This window comes from Pyrgilauda ruficollis, unplaced genomic scaffold (assembly GCF_017590135.1).
Source record: "Pyrgilauda ruficollis isolate IOZ18807 unplaced genomic scaffold, ASM1759013v1 scaffold7, whole genome shotgun sequence".
In the NCBI taxonomy this organism is placed as follows: domain Eukaryota; kingdom Metazoa; phylum Chordata; class Aves; order Passeriformes; family Passeridae; genus Pyrgilauda; species Pyrgilauda ruficollis.
The window spans coordinates 8,618,348-8,641,365 of NW_024528821.1; the positions used below are offsets into that span (position 1 = coordinate 8,618,348).

The window sequence follows — 23,018 nt, forward strand, 5'->3', positions numbered from 1 at the left end:
GCAGCAGCTGCGTTTTGCTGGTATGACTTCCCACATGATGTCAGTATCGCCTGCTGCTTCCCTCCCACCATCTCCTTCAGGCTGCAGCCCCACCGGGCACAGCCCCTCGCTGTGCCCTGTTCCCCTGCCAGCCCTCCCACCCCTGTCCCCTCGCTGCCACAGCCCCAGCTCTGCAAGTGGTTTTGGAGCTCACCGTGTTGCCCCTGCTCTGGCCCTCTCCCCTGCAGCAGCTGAGGCTCCCTCAGCTCTGGCTTTGCCTCCACTGAGCCCACCCCTGCTCCCTATGGCTGTGACAGCCCTCCTGCAGCACTCAATCAATACGGTAGCCCAGGCTGGCTTTCTTCCCTTTTCTACTGGTGCACCCACCCCTTTGGAATCGCTTCCTTCTCATCCACCCAGCACAGCCTCAGCCCTCCTGCTTGGTTCTTACCCAGCCCAGCTGTTCCATGGTTTTTCACCATGTAACCTTTCCTTTAGCTTTATGCATTCCTTGTGCCCCTCCATTCATGTGCTCCTTCTCTCTGCTGCATGTACTGGGCTTTTAATGTTTTATTTTCCTAGGCACATACTTTTGATAACACAGAATCATTCATCATCATCTATTTGAGGCAGCTCTAAAGAACATGCAGATACTTAAACTTTGCTACTCACACTGCCAGCAACATTGACTTCACCCACACTGTTATGAGGAGTGCAAAGGCATTTAACAGAACCTTTTTTCTCTCTCACATTTGCTTTGATAAAATATAATAACCTTTACACAGCAACTGGCTGGGATTTCACCTGCAGTGAAACCTGCAGAGTTATAAGCATGAACTTTGGTAAATCAGAATTAAAATTAAATCTTGCTAAGCAACATTCTGCCCCCAACTTTTGAGTCAATCAATATTGGCTGAAGTCCTCATTTAGCTCTATGGAAGTACCTTTTACTGACATGACCAGAATATTTAAAATACTGTTGTAAAGCGATGTAAACAAAGACAACACCACATGACATAAGTTTGCACCTTTATTTTTTAAAAATGAAATAGTCAAAGTACTTTCTTTTTCAAATATCGACACATAATATATTAACTTTCAATATTTACAGTGTGTTGCTGGGATGTTCTTGTAGAAAATGCATGCTTCTGGTCTGAAACCCAGAGCAAAATGCATCAGACCATTTAACTGCAGCCATATAACATAAACCTGTACAGTATCCAGTCACTATTCAGCACAGGAGTTAGAGCAGGAATAAAAAAATTGGGATCTATTGTTTCCTAGCAACGAGGCTGAGGCCATTATAACACAATTTCTGTAAGATCAGAACCTCTAACTGGTGTTAGACAGAAAGTGAAGATCTTGGCATACATTGTAAACATTTTTTACTGTTGATGAGAAAGCTAAAAAGGAACATTACTTTGACATATATTGTATGCTATGCTTCTCGTTCTTGTTTATTGACACTTCTGCCAGAAGAGTATGAAGATTTTAATGTTTTATCATGGTTCATACAAGTAAAATACTGTCAAGGACACAATCTGATATACTAACATTTATTAAAAGGCTAAAGTCCACCACGAGATCTAAGGAAAAACTGGAAATTGTCAAACACGTTTCCTTAGACAAATAATGGCAGGTGACAAATGCCCAGACAAATCCACAGCGAGTCCAACTCCACCATTCCCAGTTTCTGCCTGGAAGTGATTCCTCTGGCAGTCAGGGTGCTTTCAACCTGGTAATGTTTTGTATCAAGGAGAGGGTTAAATAGCAGCCAGCGTTTGATGGGAAAAGCCCTGGGGCTGTTGGTGCAGCCTGAGCCGGGTGTCACCCGGGTGTCACCGCGCCGGGTCAGCCGCACCCGGCCAACGCCCCGGACACACGGACACCGCCGGGCACTGCCTGTCTCCCCTGGCTCGGCTGAACCACGAGCTCCTCTGCCTAAAACACTTTCCCTTTTGGAACAGCACCTTGGCTTCCAACAGCGCCCACCGCTCACCTTGGAGGAGCTGCTGCCCCTGGCCCAGCCCTGGGGGCTCCGTGGGCAGGGGGTGCAGGGTGGGAGCAGAGCACGGCCAGGGCACGAGGCCACCTCTGCCCAGTGCCCAGCTGGGGGATGCCAGAGAGCTCAGACCAAAGAGCCAAGGTGTGTACACCCACTTGCACATCGACCAGTTCATATATATTTATTTGGCTATGTTCTACATAGATATCTATATATATATTTATAACTTTGAAATGTTCTAGATTTGCTAAATAAATATGAAAGCAAAGGAAATGTTACTTGTACACACTATTTGTTTGGCGGTCATAAAAAATATAGCATGTATTTCTCATGGTAGGTACTTTGCTACAGGATAGTGTGCAATAGTGGATTATTTTTATTTTTATTTATTTTATACTTTATTTTAATTATTTTACTCTTTTAGAGCCTTGTTTGTAGTGCAGAATGCTACCATCAAATTATCTGATCTAAATAACAGTAAAAATTTCCATGCTATTGTTTTTCTTTTTTCTCAGTTGGGTCTCTAGGTTATAGTGCAAAATACAAAATTAAAAAAAAAAAAAAAAGAAAAAGGAGAACTATATTAAAAAAAACCCAAACCCACTGAGAAATTATTCTAACAACTCAGGAAAAAAAATGGAGACTGAAATGTTCCCTGCCTCCATCTGAGGTTGTTGATGAACAAGACAGTCCAAAGCTATTTGTTCATGTAGTTCTCACAAATCACTGCTGGCTGGCCCATGTGGAGCTGTGATATGACTTCAATCTCCCATGCTTGCTCTTGCAGCAATAACTTGTTTCTTGAGCACTGTCTTCTCAACACAACATTTATATTTAGTTTCCTAAATGTAAGAAACTGTTATGACGAAGGCATTTTTTTTGCTTTTGTAACTGGGCCATGTAATGTCATGTGACTCTTAATGAAACCATATTCTCATAAGAAATATTGTTCAAAATGTACCTTAGACTGCACCCAGAAATGGGAAAATGCCAAATCTACTTTCAATGACAAACTTTTAACACATTTAACTCTTTGACCTTTTGGCATAACATGAGAACAACAGTAATCAAGGCAGTATTAAAAACCACAGCTGTAGGTAATACAAAGTGCATTTCCTGCATATAATACAAATATAACTTTAAGAAACTAAAGGCACAAGCTAACTAAATATGTATTACATACTAGAAATGCACTGTTCAAGGTAACTCTAATAGCTCCAAATATTTGTTTATAATGGATATTTAAAGCAGTTTGAAAATGATCCTCATTAGTGAATTGCAAAAAAGTATAATTGCTTAAAATATAAGTAAAATAGACTCTAATATTGACATCTTGGATCAGTGATAAAATACATCATCACATTTATGAATGCACTCTCTATATACAATTCATAAATTATTCTTCCATTGATTAAAAGTGTATTAGAGGCTCAAGGATATGAAGGTCCATTTTTAGGCTGGTGTGGAGGTATTCAAATTCTCTGTGATTTTATGGAAAATTACAGAAATCTGAGCTGTCAAACCTGGATGTTGCCAGCTCCCTGTTCTGTACATTAGTTAACGATGAGCCTGATCACAATGTGTATGTGCAGATTTTGGTCCACAGGTCCCCCTGGCTGGGGACAGAGGAGGATTTCAGGGGCCAGGCTCCCACTCAGCCTGATCCTGCACCCCCAAAGCTGCGCTGGCTCCCAGGGGAGCAAAAGGAATCTGGGAAGAGATGGTAATGGGCTGAGCTCAAACCCCAGGGAGGGGCTAAGATCTCAGCTGCCAATTCAGGCTCATCTCTAACTTGGGTACAGTCTGCTCCACTTGCCCAAAAACAAAGGAAAAAAGAAAGCTGGGGGGGAAAAATACAGAAAGATAAAGAATGCACTTTGTTGGCTTCTGTAAATACGAGCAGAAATGGTTTCAATATATTTACTGTTTGTTCTGAAATAAATGTGCAGTAACTTCACTGTTATGGATACACAGGCTCTATAACAAGAACTCTAGATCCCTCTGGAAAGCTGCTTGCCCGTCCCCCCTTCCCTGTGTGCCCGGCCCACCTCCTGAAAATCAGGTCTTTTAAAAATGAGAAGCTGAAGGAAGGATCACCTACTCTGCTATGAAGTAACTGTGCCAGTAGTGCATGTTACATTGGGAAATAAAAATTTCTGTCCATGCAATATAATGCTTTTCTATGTGCTCTAGATATTGAGCTGAAAAGTGAAGAGTCATCCCCGAAATGTTCTATGTTTATCAACATATTTACTACCCACACTTAGGTTCATCAACTCCCAACCCACTAATCTTCTTCAGACTCGAAAAAATGAGTACTACAACAGGATTATTAATCTGAGATGAAAAGAACGTGATGTCTAAACCAAACAACACTGCACCTTCCCAATCATCTGTGTGAAGACAAGTCCTGGCCCAGTGACTATGGACAGGACTGATGAGGCATAGCCTGACACTGCTCTGTGAGGGCTCCTAGCTGGGGTGTCCCCAAAGCACTGGGTTAAAGCCCAGCCTGGAGCACACATGCCAGTGGAGAGCTGCCTAAAGAATACAGTGCCCACTAAGCCCGCTTTAGCCACCCCATCTCTGGCTGAAGCCTGGCCATCACAGTGCCACCAAGCAGACTGTCAGCTCTGTGTGTGCTGCCAGGCCCTGGTCTATCCCAGTGCTGAGGAAAACCCTGGGAGAGGGGCCTGGCACGCATGGTGGGCACAGTATGATGTTCAGCATGGAGCGGCTGAGGGGTGGCTGTGGCCGAGCAAAGGCCATAGGAACATCCTTGTACATACTGAATCCAGCTCAAGTCAGATTTCCCAGGTTAGAAAATCCCTTCGCTTTTAACTGTGAGGAACATGTGTGGGGTTGGTGAGCAGCTGCGAAGTTTCCATATACAGTCTGGTTTTTGTACGCAATCCCTTGAACTTACGGGAGATCTCACTGGGATAAAAGAAACCCAGTAAATAAGGGTTGCAGAATCAGGCTCTGTAACCATTTAAATAACTGGTGAATTATTAAATCAGCAACAACAAAAAACTTGTGTTTCTTTAGGAGAAGGCAGAGCAGGTGGCGCTCGCCCCTACCCCGTGGGGCTGTGCGGTGTCACCCTGGGCACCTCGCGCGCAGGTCGCGCCGCTCGGCTCGCAGGACTCTGCTTCTGAAATTTTTGAATACTGCCACACAAGAACTAAAAATTGTCACTGTCATCTCTCAAAGAGTTAAACAAACGATATTAAAATACCATCTTCTGTCACATTTAAAGGCAGTTGGATATGTTTTTTCCTCTATATTTATATATACAGAGTTCTGATCTAGAAAAACCAATACAATAAACCATTTTACGTTTAAAAACAGGCAGTCTTTGGTGACGCAAAGGCAGAGATTTTCTTTGTTACCTTCTGCCTATTTCACTCTGTCTCATGAAGTGAATATTATTGGCACTGTCAGAAAGTTCGAGATACTGCTCCACAGATAAAACAAAGTATCCATCGTAGCCTTGTACCCGCCCAGTGCTTAAAAGCTGCTGTTTCTCTCCATCTGTCCACGCCCGAATTCCTTCTTCTCCCTCCTGCAGCCGCCTCTGCTCCTTAGTCCAGGCCTGAGCCACGGCTCGCTGCCTGGCTATCTCCAGGACATGGTTCTTCTCCTCTTCCACCGTGGTTCCGTAGCGCACGTTGAAGCAGAGCGCGCCGTGCTGGAGCTGGATGTCGGCAAAGCGTCTAGTCCTGCCATTGATCACCGACGTCATCTGCGACACCGTCACGTTGACGCCGTTCTCCAGGATGCGGCGCCCTCCGGTGCTGCCGATCAGGGCCAAATCTTCTTCCAAAGAGCCCAGCTTGATGAAGTAATGGGTGTCCCGGCCCTCAATGGTGAAATGCAGATTCTCCAGATAATGAGCGTTGTTGAGGATGGCAGCAATGCGCCGGCTGTCCTCGTTAGCCACCCCAATAATGTCAGCTGTCACTATACCGTCCTTTATAGCAAATTTGATGCCTTTTCCAAATACTGAAGGAACAGCTGCAAATCTCAGTTGCTTCACTCCTTCAGAACACTTGCCATCACTATACCTGGGTGTCATAGGAAGCTGGTCCAAGGATATAAAGTTGCGGAGTTGCTTTTGTAGCTCACATTGAATACCAAGGATAGTCTAGAAAATAAAATATCAGTCAAGTTTGCAGGCAAGGCACCTTGAAGTTCATTATAGTATCTCATGCTACCCATCTCTTAATTTCTTAGAATGGCTCTTCAATTTGTTTGGAAAGTATCATGCACACCTACAGAACCTGGACATATGCACAGACTTTTTAATCACTTATGGTAGGGCTTTTTGTCTCTTGGACTCCTTCATTTCTAGGAAACAAATGCAAACATATTTATCACAAATGCTATTTTTATATTTGTTCTTTTTATTTTTCCTCCCCCTTGAACTGTTACTCTAATGGCTGTTTTTTCAGCCGTTAGCAGTTCAGGGAAACCTGAATTCAAAGCTATGCCCTTTTCTGTGGCTCTACTTAGTCTCTGTGTGTTTAATTACATCTTCTGTAGAACTGTGGTAATGACTTTTATCACCCATTCTTTAAGGAAAGCCGGTTGTGAAGGTCTTGAGACACTAGAACAACAGGCAAGTACATCATATCTGTAGATCTTGCTCCCCGTAGAAGCTAGAAGAAACCTCACTCCAATCCCCTCTTTGTCTTTGAACACTATTCCTATCACTACATCTTTTCTGTGCCTTGGAAAAGATTAACATCTCAGTGATAATTTTCCATGGACATGCTTCACATCTGGCATGAGCTCTGACCCTCCAGCCTTCTGCACTTGGTGAATGGCAACTGTCTTAATGGCTGGGAACATGAATGTGAACTCTCAAATGCTCTATGCTTCTCTTTCCTGACTACAGTAGAGGAAAGGCATCTTTACAAAATTATGTTTCTTTGTTAACAGATGCTCATATGCAGAATGTGAATGCCTGCTCAGAATATCGGCAGTTGGTCCTGATGCAGTCACATTGATTGCCGGACTCTGATAGCTGCAGTCTGGCTTTTTGTTACTGAAAACAAGCCCTGGAGTAAGGCTAAGATTTACAGACCTCTTACAAATCCATACCAGCATTTCTGTTTCCTGCAATAATTATGCAGAGCTACTGACTTGTAAAGCTGTTTATACCCTCAGTGATTTTCCAGTGCTTGTGGCATCTTTGCTAACAAAGATGAAAATCTGCTGTTCTGGTTTTTTAATTCCACAAGATTTTCTGTGGTTTTTTTTCAATATTCACAACAAATACTTTTACCCTTTTGAGTATTCTGCGCCTCAAATTTGGATATTTTCTCTATAAATAGCTGCAAATTTTCTTCACTGTGTTGCTAAAAGCTTCTCCTTGAACTCTCCTCCATTCTGATGCCAGTACACAATTGACAACAATAAAGTTTCTAGCATTCTTAAACGATTTGCTTTACCTATTACTTTGAAAGATATAGTCACATTTTTTTTTCTTGGTATCCAATATTTTCTATTAAAACTCCTTAATTTAGTATTAAAAGCAGCTGAAGGGAATGTTTGCTAACCTTTCCAGGATCCCACTCCTGGGTTTTCGTTTGAAGTTGTAGAAGTTCGTATGTTGTCCCCAAAGCTTCTATCTCTGGTTTTGGGAATCCAGGCAGCACGTTGTGCAACTGGAAACCAAACAGCTCTAGCCAACTTCCAATGTCTACAAAACAAGAAAAGGATGCTGGCAAAAAGGGTCATAAATCCTAGAAAAAGTGAGGGCAGTCTGCAGAAATTCCAGCTATGCAGAAATAATGATTTTACATCAATTTATGTTTCCTGCACTAGCTACAGCATTTATTGTAGCAAAGAAATTATTTGGTTACAAAGCATAGCTATACTCAAATCAATAGTGTTCCTTCTATCTATTTATAATAGAAAAAATTCAAATTAAGCTGCTTCCATTCTTCCCCTAATTTTAGCACTGAGAAAATCAACAGAAGCAGCTATTAATTATTTTCTTGGTTACCATAAATGTTAGAGAAAACAGATCAAGCTCAGTAAGATGCAATCTATTAAAGAAATTACTTCAATAGATTTAAGATTAGAGACTTTTTGTATGCAAAAGATATCCGGAATGTTGAATCCATACCACAGTTCAAGAGGAAGTTTTATTTTTGTCAGAGACATTTTCATGAGAGACGGGTTATTTTACCTGTTGTATACTTAGCAACGTCTTGGATTTTGCCAACTGGGTAATTATTTTCAAATGAGTAGAGATTAAATGGTTGTGGGACAGCATTCAGGTGCTTCCATATACGGTGATTTGGTGTCGTCCACCGACCAGCAATGACGTCGTAGTCCCGCTGCCCCAGATGAACTAATTTAGTAAGAGGATCATAGAGTCCTCCATGAAAACCAATGATAACCTCGAAATCTGGATTAGTGTCCTGGTAGATCTCTCCATAAGGGGTGTATAAAATTTCTTTTATGACTTGGCCACGACTGCTAAACACAGCTAGAGGCGTCCCAGTGTTATCACAAGCAACATAATATTCTTCTCCACTGCTTAATTCCATTGCAATGAGATGACCTTGCAGATCATAATACAGGGATGTTATTTCTGAGCTAGTGTGATTGTACAAGTGAGTAACTCTTATTGGGTTGGAGAGATCAGCATAAAAGAACTGTAAGTGTTGTCCTAGGCTTGATTTGCTTGCAACTCGTCTTCCAAGACCATCATAACAGTATTGCACAGTCCAGCCAGACACTTTGTTATATGCTTTGTTCAGCAAACCATTAGAGTTGTACTCAAAGATCTCATTGCCTCTTTGCCTGAGAAAACCATCTTCGTCCATTTTATATTGAATTTCCCCAAGCCTGGTAATGCGATCTCTCAGGTCGTATCTCAGAGGAGTGAGGCGCGCGCTGTTCCCGTGGCTCAGCAAGTTGATGTTGCCATTGAGGTCGTAGCTGTAGCGCCACTGGGTTTTATCATTCACAGACACAGTCTGGAGCTGACCATCAGCATCATATTCATAAAAATACCTCGTTATATTGGCATCTACACCCACACGTATGTCACAGATCACCATGCGACCCATGTTATCGTACTGGATGGTCATCCAGTAAGCAATAGACTTGAGAATTTCATACTGTACTTCAATCACCTGACCATTGGCACTGAAGATTTTGGTATGCTTCATCACAGTGGTGGTTATAACTTGGTTTAAATCATAATTAATGACACTGAATTTTCCAAATTGTTCAGTTCTGCCAGAAACATCGACGTAACGGTACAGATCTATGGGAAGGGGTGTCTCGTTGATCATGGCCTGCATGCTCGTGACACGGAAGTTGTTATAGCTGTAGTCAAATCTGGCATTTACAAGCCCTTCTTCACTAAACCTGAAGATCTGACGACCAATAAGTGGACCTGTCCAAAACAGATACAGGAAGGAGGAAAAACAAGAAAAATAATGAATCATGTCCCTGGTTTACTTACCCTACAGATGTAGGACAGACAGGATACGACCTCAGGTATGCCCTTTAGCCTTATTACTCATTAGCTGTCTCAGAAAATACCATTAACTAAGAACATGTTAGATTGTTCTCTCACAAACCTTTATTAATGCTTGCTCTACAAATTATTTATATTTTATTAATATTTGTTTAAATGAATGCTGCTTTATTCCTAATTATGATTTCTATTTACTTACAAGATAATTCTAATAAATTTAGAATTTATTAGAATAAATAAATAAATTTATTTCACATGGTGATTTCCTTCCTCATGTAAGCAGTCCTTTTGAATTTATGTTATATTATGGTGTAAACAGGGAAACTTGAAAATATAAACAATAAACAAACTTGATTTAGTATTTAGCAAATATCCACACAGAGGAATAAAACCAACAAAACATTCTAAGAGCTATTCCATACCAAGCAATAAAAAGAAAACTGTATTTCAAGTGGGACAGCTATATTCACCTATGGACACAGGCACAGAGATATACACACATATTTTTCTAGCAAAACATAAAATATAAGAACCTGCAGACATAAAAATAATGGAATTTCATGCCAGGTAAGTGCAAGATCAGGGTGTTGCAAATGAGGAATGTGTCACATTTTAAGGAACCAAAAACTTTAGCAAAGTAGTCACAGCTAGACAAACCTGTTTGCCTGTATCTGATGGTACAGATGAACCCATCGTGCATTAAATGTATCGTTTTAATAACCCCAGAAGATTCCTCGTAGGTGAACGTGACTTGCGTGGTGTCATACAGGATCTCGGAGAGCCGGGACTGCTTGGTGTACTTGTAGAGCACCCTGCGGCCCGTGCCGGGGTACAGGGTCTGCAGCAGCCGCCCGTCCCGGGCGAGGTCCTGGATGAAGGCGGCGCCGCTGTCCGGAGGGGTGTAGATGTTGCGGTAGTAGCCCACGGACAGCATGGTCTGCAGGGCGTGGCGCACCATGCTGGGCATCGTCACCGACTGCAGCGACTCCGACTGGTCGTACTCGAAGATGTAGCGCCGCTGGCTGTGCAGCAGGAGCATCACGGACTGCAACCAAACAGCAACGGCACGGTCAGGGGCGGATCAAGCACATGGGGATCCAGCTAGTGAGCGCCTGCAGGTTATGGAAATGCTGAAACAACCACTCACTCTTGTGGTTTGCTCTTACTGTTTGTACAATTCCAGGTGAAGCATTCAGCTCCAGGAGAGCTGGCCACCAAGGTGGTACAAAACAGGAGGAGAATCATAGTAAGTCTAGAGGTAAGGGCCTCCAAACTGGAAGGCAGATGTGGCTCAGTAGCATTTCAGCCTCATGCTGATGTGCTATGTTGATTTGAAATATTTAGGGCATCCTCTCAGGAAGCAAAAACAGAGGGAACCTCTTCCTCATGCACAGGCAAAGCATCTGCACCAGCAGATGTGTCTAGAGGAGTTGGAAAGGGGAAATTTTGTGCATGTACAAGATGTTTAGCTTTTATTGGTGTTCTGCTTATCTCCAGCACAGACCTAGCCCTTTTCCTGTATATCTTCTAAATACACATGGCCCCAGAGTTCATAATATGTCCATGCCTATGAATGGATGAAAATACTCTGCAGATTCTTTGGTGTGACTACTTCTATTGCTTATTTTTAATGTTCACAAAGAACATAATTTCTGTACAGGTACTTGGTATTTGCCCTGTGTTGGTTAATTGTGGCTGACTAATGAAATCTGGTTTGCTTATATGGCAGATGAATGCGAAAGCACAGCAGACTTTTTCTATTGATGATTAAAGTTTGGGTTCTGTACACCTTCTCACCCACTATGGAAAGTCATAGTGTCACAGAGCACAAGCCGGCTGGTGAACAGTCACTGTTGAAATAAAGATATTGAAAACACAGAAGGAAAACATATGGGGAACCCTGTCACCTTCCCCCAGCTCTAGCAAGTGGCTTGGCTGGACCAGAGCACTGCACATTCCTTGCCTTGTCTGAGTTGTGCTGGAGCACCAAAACTGCCCAGCTCTTAGCCCACAGCTCAAACCTACCAGGCACATAAGCAAATTTGTCAGGCTTCCGCAGGACTGAGACATCATACAAAACAAAGTCTTACACAGAACATTGTGACTTCTTTGTCACAGAGTATTGGGAAAAGAAATGAGAAAAGTAGGATATTTTGCCCTCTAAGCTCAAAAATCTTCTCTGGGAAGAAAACACCTTAAGATCAGCCCTGTAGTGTGTTAAGTAACACTGGCCCCGAGCCACTTTTCTCTGACAAATAAACCAACTGCCCATTCAAAGGGCCAGAGACAGGCTCAGCCTTGGCCATTCCTCTCTGCATCCCAGCCCCCTGCCTGTCCAAGGTGTCTCTTCCTGCCCTTGGCAAAAGACATCTGTCACCTGTACAGCAGCCAGAGAGCACCAACATATGGCACTCCAGGTCACCCTCTGCCAACTGGTGACGACACAGCTCACACTGAGCATTTTCTGATCACTTTACTGCTGCTCCACCAACCATTTCCAACATGTACCGTGTTCATTTTGTTTCCACCTTCAGTCAAGAGTCTCCAGTCTGCAGTAAAGCACTGGCTGAACTCTCTCCTAGCACTGCCGTGACGCCTCTCTCTATATACTGCTCCTGTGCCTGTTTTTAAGCTGTCTGCCATTGACAGAGTATGAATAACAATATCAGAAACATCCCCAATATAACTTTAGTGCCCTTGTGTACCATTTTTACAGCACTTTGTAAAAGTGCTTTGGCTTTTTCACTATTGTCCAGGATAATAAAAAGATAGACAGTACAAGGGCTGGAGACTGAGTATCCTCTCAAGCCTATTAGAGGATACCATAAAGAGAAAAAAAAATTAATTCTCAATTCATCCTAATAACATTACAATAGATTTTTCAACTCTGCACAAATTGGGTTCTAATTGTTTTAAAGGATTTTATGAGGGTAGCTCATAAAACATCCAAAAATCTGTCATTTTATTAAAGCAACCAGAGTCTGGTCAACCACATAATGATTGATGCCGTATGGTGTATCAAGACAAACAGCCAGTGGCCAATTACTGGGAGCTCTGCTGGGAATAGACAAATGCTGAGCATCACCACTAGATGTCATTTCTGTCCAACAGACACACACAGACACTCATCTGTTTTGTCTGCCAGATTTTGAAAGCGAGTTTCTAGTATTCAGAAGATTTTATAAGTTTTAACTAATTAAAGTGACCAAACAAGAGGAACTGAATCTCATCACTAAGAATTATTTACAATGCTAATGTAGTAGTGCTTTTTAAAATCGTATTTATTTGAGCTAATTTTGTAAGGGGCAGAGATTTTTGAAGATGCACAATTAACTCATCTAGTGATGAAAATGAAGAATTAAATAACTATGAATTGGAAGCGACCTATATAATTGATTTTTTTTTTCATGAAAGGAATTATTGGGTCTTATAAGGCTTCAGGAAACCTTTAGCAATCATTACGTAATTAACACAATGAGTTATTGACTTTAATGCAGCCACAAAGTTATATTTCAGTGTCTAATTTTGACAGGGAATTAATCTTTCTTTGGCACAAGAAACAACAGTCACGGAAGTACATTAAATAGCTGGGAGATTATTGTCCACAGTGTGAATGACTTTCCATAATTTTAATGACAAGTTACAGTATTATCCAAGCTGCTACCTGAACCAGTAAGCTTTTGCCACCTGCTTCTACAAGACCAGGATTTGGTTTTGTGTAGAATTCTAGAATAACAGTGTTAAGTTATATGACTTTATTTATAAGCTCATCATAAACTAAGAACAAACAAAGTGGTTTGGAAAGATAAGAAGCACATGTCTTTCCAAAATTATAGTCCGTTAGGTCCAAAGAAAAAAATAAGAGATTCCTCCAAAAGGCACATTGCCCAAATATTTGAAAGCTGTAGAAAATGCCTGTTTACTTGTAATTTGCTAAAGAGCATACAGACAAAAAAGCCCTGACAAATTTATCTGAAACAAACTTCTGAAGCTCCTGGGGTTTGCCAGTCTTGTTAACACATGCAAGAACCACACTGCATGCAGACAAGGAGGAATCACATTTCTATGCATTTTCCAGTCTTGATAATTTTTTCCACTGGGTTAGCTTTAAGTTTTTTGAGGATCTTAAATACATTCAAAATAAGTACAGCACAGTTTATCTTAGAAGTACACATTTGGAACTCTTTAATATACAAGTAACTTCAAAGTCACTGGATTTCCTGTGTGGATTTCCTCCGATCAATGTTACCTCTTCTGCCCCACACCCTCCATAGCCTTTTCCTGTGGTTTACAGGTTCAGAGAAAATGTTCTGCTAACTCAGGGTGTCAGGGATAGTCCAAGATGTTGCTATTTAAAAAACTTTGAATATGAGTTCACACTGAGTTCTGAAAGCTTTAAAAATACAGACTGGCTTTCTGGTTTTGAAAGACAAGACCAAACAAAATGTTACTACAGATGAAGATGGTCCTCCTTGGTTTGTACAATATTTATCTCCACATTTTGTGACCATTGCCTCTAGACATACATGGAACTTACAATATTCAGGGAATTTAGATGTGAAGTCACCATAAAAACAGAGCAATAACGCATTTCATATCAGTATTTCCCCTGAAAATGACCCCCATAAATACTGCAGTAAGCTTTCTCTACACAGGATCAATCCCTTGTTTAGAATACAGCATTGAAGAGGTAAGCTTGTGTTCATGGGTTCCTAATTTTGGCTTGAAAGAACTGTTTGTGGGGAGAAAAAAGTTCTCCTTCAGGACTGTTATCTTTCTGACTGTTATCCAGAGTAGCAACATGATTTTCAGCAGTCAGGGTGTCCTTTGTTCACTTGAACTTGGACTCAGACTGGAAAGTTGTTTTGACCTACCAATTAAACAAACCTGAGGTGCTCATAACTTTCTTCAGAACTAAACTGTGTCAGGTTTGAGCAGGTGACATGTAGGTCTGAGCATATCCAGAGACATTTTTATGTAGTTATGTAATTCTATGCATTTTCTGTTTTAAAAGTCTTAAATACTCTTACAAGAGACAACACTTACAAGAGACAGAACACATAGTTCAAAATATAATATAATAAATAAATAAAGTAAATAAATACAATGTAGTAAATAAATAAAATAAACAATTTTTTTTTTTTGCCTTGGCACAAACCCCACTTTTAAAATAATTTACCTTTTCTAGATATGTGTAACTCCATATTTTACCATCTGCCCATGTTCTGGAGACGATGTTCCCACTTGCATCATACTCCATTTTCTCAGTCCAGGTTCCTCTTTGGATATAGGTGACCAATCCAGAGTGTGAATAAGTGATGTTGACCTCATTGTACTTGCTGATGGGGGACCATAAAATGGGGCGTCCTGTCTGGTCATACATGATTCGAAGAGTGAATTTCCGATGATCATCGTAAATCTTCCCTGTTCTGGTTACGTGGTCAAAGTCAATGGAGAGCAGGTTTCTGTTGTGGGTCTAAACACAGAGGTACAGTATGGTAAGAACACAAGGCATCCCAAGAACAGCCAACACAGACATGTCTGTGTCAGCCCTAATCAAAGTGAGCAATGGTTTAACTTTGTGATTTGGGCCTTACTGAAGATAAGAAAAAAGAAAAGATTCAGATAGAAACAGACGGACTGAAAAAAATGGTTCCTTGCATTCAGTGTTATTATATTTGGCATTACAGGATGTTTCCATGCGATAGATCCTCACCTCTGCTCTCACCTTTTCCTGAATTTCTCCTCTTTCTTCTCATCTGTGGATTAAATTCTTGATTACAGACAAAGATGTGTAGTTAAATCCACAAACTGAGAAAGATCTACTGTCTCACATCCTCTCTTGAGCTCTGTTAACACTGACAGGTCAGCTGCTGCTCTGGGACAGCCCTCACAGCCCAGGTCACATCCTGGTGCTGCCAAGGGCAGAGCTGTGCTGGCACTCCTGCAGCCCCTGCTCACCAGTGTCCTCATGCTTCCTCACAAAACCACCTCACTCCCAGACTCCTGGGAGCCAGCAGCAGCCGTGCCTGGTACTGCCATATCCTTGCTGCTACTCTCACCACATCTGGGACCAGCAACTTGCTGTGTCTGACAGGTGGAACACAGCCCCGTGCTCAATTTGAAATCAAGTTCAGAACCCAGTCGGATTCATGAAGACAAAATGCATTTATCCAGTGCTATCATCAACTTTACAGGATGGCATCTTTAGATCATTCAGTCACTGGGAAGTCTCTATTAAACACCATTTAAATCAGATATATAATTCAAGGAACCATAAAATATTGTTCATTGACATGTCTTTTTCAGATCAATGCTCAATGTGCTTGTTGCATTAATCTACCACATTTTATCACTCTGTTCCCATGAATGACTTCCTTAGAGCACAGACAGTGCCTGTGCAGGTGTCAGCACAGAGCAGGGCTCAGTGCTTGCTCCTCTCTGAGACCTGGAGGCACAGCCATGGACTAAATGGTTAATAAATCCTGGTTAATAATTCAAGATGTGATTAGAATGAACATTTCTTTTTCGTTCCTCTTTCTGGTTTTAGATACAAAATAATCTGAGAATCTAGAAGAAGCAGGTGTTCTTTCTTCAACTACCATTTCTGGAGTTTTATATACACACACGTCTAACTTTAATAGTGTTCATTTACAATAGCTGTAAAATACCTATATACCCCTGTAGACTGCTGTAACTATGACAATTTATGCTCTAATGATAGTTAAGGAGCCCAAGTAATATGTGATGCTCAGTTCAACTACATTTGCTTGTATACAGACTAATGGTTTAAGTTTAATATAATATATATTTTTAGCAAACTTCTTAAAATTTCTGAAAAAAATCTTCTTGGTGGCAAAATAACTGAAAAGGAAGCAGGAGGTATACCCTATGTCCTATTCATTTATGTTCCATGTACATGTTTAATGTTCTTATTGCTATTAATATCGTTGTAGAATGCAGTTGGGAGAAAGAAGAGCCTTGAAAACAAATTGCTTTCAATCTGAATTTCAGAGACTATACAAAAAATAAGAATGAAAACCAAACAGAGGCAGAATTAGCAGTGAAGTGGAAAGCAACAGTAATTGAAAACTCAGAGAGTTAAAATAAGGTTAAAATACTTCCCTTATATTGCACATTTTATGTCTCATTTGTTTACTTTCTTCTATTAAAGTGAAGTTTAATACCCTTCTCAAAGCAAGACAGGATCATAAATGGGTAGGAGGACTCATCTCAATGTAGCTATTGACAAGCTGATTTCAAATCCCAGTGGCTTCATGAGATGACTCCTTCCAGATACATAAACCATAGCAAGGAGCCCCCTGGGAGTGGCTGGAACTTGTGTTCTGCTATGAGCCAGGGAAAACTGGCTTCTGAAAGCAATGTCAGGTTGGAATACCAGCTAGTGAAAATAGGGAGAAAATTCAGCTGACTTCAATAATGTTAGAAGCACATAAAAAAATATCTATTTTATATTTTTTCTATATTTATTCTATATTTTTAAACTTTTGTTGACTCTACTTCCATTAGCTTTTTAGCTAGAAATTTTGCAGTGTAACTGTCACATAAACATGCACTTCTTTTGATTTAATTTCCACCCTGCCTGATATGTAAGTCAGATGAGATAATTGCATTCCTTCCTTGTCTGTGTTTTCATTTGAGCCAATGCAAACTCATACACCCTGGCAGAGGACTTGGTCCCATCTTCAGAATTTGCTGTAAGATTGGTAAATAAAGGGAGATCATTTGCTAAGTGCAATAATGAACATGGCTGTCAAAACCTGTGTCTGCAGGATTTTTGAACTGAGGCCAGTGAGTTACTTTTGTTGTTGTTATTAAAAAAAAAAAAAAAGAAAAAAAAAGAAAAAAAAAAAAGAAAAAATTAAGACTGGCCAAGCATTCAATTTTCAATTTTGTAGGCATTCAGTTATAAAACCTGGACTGCATCCAATGCCACGTTCCTCAAGTTCTGCAAAAGTCAGGAGGGAGCAGAGCTGCATTCTAAACAGGGTATTACTATGCATCATGCTCATCAGATTTAACAGCAGTCTTTGCTTCATTTTTAGAAGTCAATTAAAATAGCAGTTCAATTGATAAAAAAGAAGTCTTGCTAGATTAAGATTGATGTTAAAATGCCTGATTGTACATAGATTTATTATTAATATAAAATGCATACATGCCCACAGACTGTTTTATATATGTTCAGGAAGTGCTGGGGCAAGCAGTTCTTCACTTAAAGGAAACCTGTGGTTAATTTCTGTTTCCCACATTGACTTAGACCCTGAGATAAAGTTAGATGACTGTTCCAGCATTTCAGTTAACTTCTGTCCTATGTCCAGAGCAGGGAATTCACACCATGCAGAAATCCAGCCTTTTAAAACCCAATTTTTCCAGCATTATTCAGAACATGCTAACAGCGGCCTCTTTCCAAAACTGGAAATAACACTGATAGTGTCACATGCTTTCAAGATGGTTGCTAATTGCCATTAGAATTAAAAAAGTTAGGACCAGGCAGATAAGGAAAAGCTTTATTCTCTTTCTTCTCTTCAAGTAGGTCATCCTTTATCTCATCCCCAGCTACCTGCCTTCTAATTTATACCTTTTAGCAGTCAAAGCCGTTTGTTTCACTGATGGTATCAGGACTGATTTCTAAGTAACATCTTTATACCTCATTTCTATGCTATTTTTTTTCTCTCTTAGAAAACTCTTCCATTGTGCTGTTTTTTTTTTTTTTTCTTTAACTGAGGGCTCCTGCAAGTCTGTTCATTTCCATTGAGAACTGCTCCAGTCCCCAGAGCTTTTCTTTACATGTATTTTCAAAGTTCAGTATAGCTCTTTCTGCCCTACATTGCAAGCTTTCTAACACACTTCCTATTGTGCCAGGCATGGCATATTAAGTGCTTAAATAGTTTATTTTAAAAATATAACTCACTAAAAGTTTTCAGAAGGTCTGTCCAGAATCTCATCTAGCATAATGACTTTCAATGATACTATTTTTTTTTCCCAGCAGTACTCAAGGATCTGTCCACAGCAAGGCCTAAATCCATTTCATTATTTGGTATACTGTTTCAAACACACTACTGGATGGTACTTTTGTTCCTGCTGTGCTGCATTTCCTATAATCACCAAGAAAAGAGAGCTGTCTCTAGGTAGATTCCTTTGGTCTACTGTTCCAGCTCCTTCCATCTCCACTGACTCTCCATTCCACCAGCAAACCATGCAGGTGTCTCAGTGCTAAAGATAAACTCCAGGATCCAGATATTTCTGCTATTCTCCAAAGTCCTTCTTCATAGTCTTAGCAGTCTCAGCAGTCCATCTGTGCCTTTCTCTTGTGCCTATTTACATGGTGTCTCCTTTGTGCAGAATACAATTGGCCTTGACGATCTTACAGGTATTTTCAAATATAAATGATTCTATGATTCTAACATTTCTCCTCCTTTCTACTCTAAAATCCTCCTTTTAGAGGAATCTGTGCTATCCCACCAGGTTCCCCCCAGCCTTGCCCTGACAGCTCTCAGAACAACAGTCCCAGAGCTCAGTACAGCCAAGGGAGTCAGTACAGTCAGGACTGCACTACAGGCAGCTGGCTTGTCCTTCTGAGCAGGCAGGGACAATTCCTAAGTCCTCTTGATCTTGGGTAGGTATAAAAAGACACAGCTTACAGAAATAAGAATGCAATGCTCAAGAGCTGTGTTGCTAGTGCATACTTTTAAAAGGACAAAAAGACATCAGCATACCAGAATTATTCTTATGCTTGTCTTTCACCTTCCATCCTGTCTCTGGATGGAAGTGAAGGGAGAGGAGGAGGAATACATGAGTGGTTTTGTCCACCAACAGCCTATTCCAAAGGCAGGTCAATCAGTTGACCTCTGGATACCTTCAGTGTTGCAACATTTCAATGAACATCTTCTGCCTCCAGCCAGAATGCATTTAATCCTGACCAATTTGTGCATTTCCTTTTTTTTTTTTTTTTTTTGTCAGGCAGTGTTAAAGATCACACAGAAACAAGTGAAAATTCAGAAGAAACTGCAGTGAATTTCAACAACAGAAAATACAAACTGCACAATGGTGAAACTCTGCAAGATGAAGTAGCTGTAATCAACAGAATTGTGATGAACAACTAGTCGCTGGCAATGTAAGCCGAATAGATGACTGACTATATCCTTTCTGTTAACCATCTTATTATATAAGATTCTTGTAGAAATACGTGCCATACTGTTATTTAAGCACAAAGTCACACAGAAAGCATCCAGCTGAATAGGCAACATGAGCCAAGGAAGCCACAGTTTGGATCCTGCCATCTTAACATGTTTGTCACAGTGCTAAGTTCAGCTACTTCCCCTGACAGGGCTACGAGGCCTCACACTAATTTAGGGAGGAAGGAGGCAGGAGGTGGGCAAGAAGAACTAAAAGAAGCTTTTGCCTGCTTGCAAGAGCCTAAAAAGTAACTGTGACTGTCAAATCTGAACAATGTCCTTTCAAACAGGTGCTTTACATACAGTGCCCAGTCTGGCCGGATCTTCCAAGCCTTGCATTTTTGATTGAGCAGTTGAAAAGCAAACAGATGGTACACTTACAAAAAATCTATAGTATCTCATAATCAAAATGAGATGGTTTTGATTTTGGTGGTTTTGACAATCCAGGTATTTTAATAACCATTTCTATATTTTCAGAGCTAACAGGTATACCTTCAGACATAATTCCTATCCAGAAAGGTTGTAGTCAATAACACAATATTTTTAAGGCCAAAATTTCCAGTTGTACTATGGGTACAGGCATTTTAAGTGGTATTCATGTGAAAACCAGAACTGATTTAATAAAAAACCTGTTTAGCAAAGTAGCAATCTCTTTGAGCCATGGTGTTATGTAATTAAATGCTAAATGTTGACCATCTGTCATTGTACTCACAGGTAAAAATAAACCAACAATGCAATGTTAAAGCAAGTCTTTCTTGGAGCTGTGGTGTAACCCAGCCAGAGGGAGTTGGGGGTCACAGAGCATGTGACAGAGGACAGAATGAATACACAGGGAAGCTCCACAGCACTCTGAGTCCAAGGAAAGACACCCAAAGTGTGTGCTGCAAGAGCCTCTGCCCTGGGCAGCAGCTGGCACCCCTCAGCTCCCCCAGAAGAAAAAGGGTTGATAGATCTGAGAGATGCAAAATGTGGCTCCAACTTTGCTGCTGTGCCAGAGTAACTATGCACTGTCCTTTGCTCACAGCTTCTTCCAAAGCCATAATTAAGTTCTTAGTTGAAGAAGGATGGGAAGAGAAGAACTAATTATGTCTTGAGGTCAAATCTTACAATCAAAATCAAACAGAGATCAAACATCCCTGAGACTGTTGGAGTAGTTTGGTTTTGAAATTCATGGCTGGGGCCCACCACTGATACAACATTTTCATTCTTATGAAGTATAACATTTCAACATTATTTTAGTTCAATGGCTTTCAAAGGGAACACTGCACTTACACAAGAGGAAGCCTTACCCTTAGCCTTCTCTCAAATGTGGAGATATTGCCTTTGGTCTGCTCCCTCCTTTGCCTCCATTCAATGAGATTTGAGTTATGCTCTCCAGGAAGGGAGATATTGCACTTCCCCAGCGTGGGGCTGACAACCCCTGCTAGAATGTGAGGTTCCGTGTTCAGCGTGATTTCCATTCCGCTGGCAAAGGTGACTCTCAGGGACCCATCCGGGCTGATCCGGTAGATGTTCTGTGTGTTATCTGTCAAAAACCAACAAAAATCAGGGAACAGAGAGAAGTGCAGATCTCCAGATTTATAAACCAAATTTTAGGCACAACAGGGCTCAGTTTGTAACCCAGGGAGGTTACAGACAGCTGAACCCCTACCACAGAGTGAGTTTTGCAAACTGTAACCTCCGGCCTTCCCAAGTCTTAAGAGCTTTTTATTACATTTGGCCTTATGATTTCCATTGTGAAGGTTTCCTGCATCAGGAATAAAGAATTTTTGCTTTCAGCTTAAAAGTATGTACAACCATAAGCTGAGTACTGACCACCGATATTGTGATGATCTTAGCATGTTGCAGATCCCAACAGGAAAATGCACTGCTTGAACAACTGCAAGAGTATCTGAGTTCAAACAAGAAAGCTGGTTTCCAAATATCTAGGATGACAGCCAGTCTCCCATTCTGTCCCTTTTCCTTGTGTTACTGTACAAAAGGTTTGTCCTCTTCCCCATTAGCAGCAGGACTCTGGGCTGAGGCACAGGGATGACAGCCACAAGGCTGAAGCTTGGTCCAACAGAACTGGGAAGTGACTGTGGCCAGAAAAATTAATGGATCAGCAGTGGTGGCACAGTGAGCAGCTCCAGAGGCTCAGGACTGTGCCACAGAGGGATGTTAGGGGAGCTGGGGTGACCCAGCACAGCCTCCCTCTCCTCCCCAAAACTACCAGAAGTGTCTGGAGGATCCAGAGCAGGTCTCCACTGAGAGTATATGAAGGCAACAGACACTGGAGCTCCTCTCCCTTGCCTGGGCAGTGTAATTCCTCCTCTGCAGGCAGAGCTGTGCCACGTTGGCATCTGCTCAGGCTGGGATATGGATGTTCCTGCACCTCAGCTGCAGGGGGAACTCCAACACGAGCCTGAGTTTAGTGCTAACATACAAAACAAAAGTCTCACCCTTACAGTGAGACTGAACTCACTCCAGCTAGGGAGTATCCACAGCATCCTTTTTTTAAGCCAGTCCACATGGAAGTAACTGGTCCAGCTCTTGAGATGTGAATACAAGGAAAACAGTAGGGTATGCCAGAAAGTAAAGATAATTGGATGTAAGGATACCACACCTGTTGGCTGTTCACAAGGTGCTTTGTGCTAGTTTTTCAGGGATATGTAAACATGTAAATTATACGAATTTATGACACACATACAATAATAACTAGAGCTGTTAATTTCTGGCACAGTTGTGTGCAAGCACTTTGCTGAGACAGACTTTGGTAATTTAGCAACTTTGAAGAGTTTCAGATTTAAGGACAGACAGATCAGGCAGCAGACGGTGCAGAGAGCAGATGGAGTCACTTGGACAAAGCTTAACAGGTGACAGAACAATATAATTATTTCTATTTATGCAGTGCTGTCTCCACCATGCAATAGTAAAGAGGAATGAGTGGGTATCTTGTGAAGTGAGTTCTTTCTAGTTTTTTCTTATAGATGAAAACTTGAGAGAAAGAAAAGTTCTGTGATGAGCTCAGTTACAAAGCTTTTCTATAGCAGACCTGGAAAGACATCAGAGAGCTATTTCCCAGCACCTGTTCTCTCAAAGCCTGAGCAATCCATTGACAACAAAATACCCAACAAGGACAAAAGACCCCAGAATGATTAAACTATGTAAACCCAGAACTCTGGTGATAAATCCCCAAAATCTGCAGGAGGACACTGGGGCACTTCCAATTAGGCAGAAAGCAGTTTTTTATTTTGAGACGTATGATATTACCAGGGAAATACTGTGGTGTCTACAGGGGTTGAGTCAAAATCTAATCCCCGAGGTAGCCATGAGCAGAGGTGGGCCACATTCT

The 23,018-nt window shown here is 41.2% G+C and overlaps 1 protein-coding gene across 4 annotated transcripts in view; it reads right to left on the reverse strand.

Moving 5' to 3' along the window:
• Window positions 1–5,372: 5,372 nt before the first annotated feature.
• TENM1 (teneurin transmembrane protein 1) overlaps window positions 5,373–23,018 on the reverse strand; it is a 225,769-nt gene continuing 208,123 nt past the window's right edge. For all 4 annotated transcript variants that reach the window (XM_041485140.1, XM_041485142.1, XM_041485143.1 and 1 more), the window contains 6 exons: window positions 20,974–21,209; window positions 14,668–14,964; window positions 10,146–10,533; window positions 8,184–9,404; window positions 7,549–7,691; window positions 5,373–6,131 (listed from right to left, as the gene is read on the reverse strand). In XM_041485140.1, the coding sequence (XP_041341074.1) occupies window positions 5,373–6,131; window positions 7,549–7,691; window positions 8,184–9,404; window positions 10,146–10,533; window positions 14,668–14,964; window positions 20,974–21,209 (3,044 nt within the window). The remainder of the gene's footprint in view (window positions 6,132–7,548; window positions 7,692–8,183; window positions 9,405–10,145; window positions 10,534–14,667; window positions 14,965–20,973; window positions 21,210–23,018) is intronic.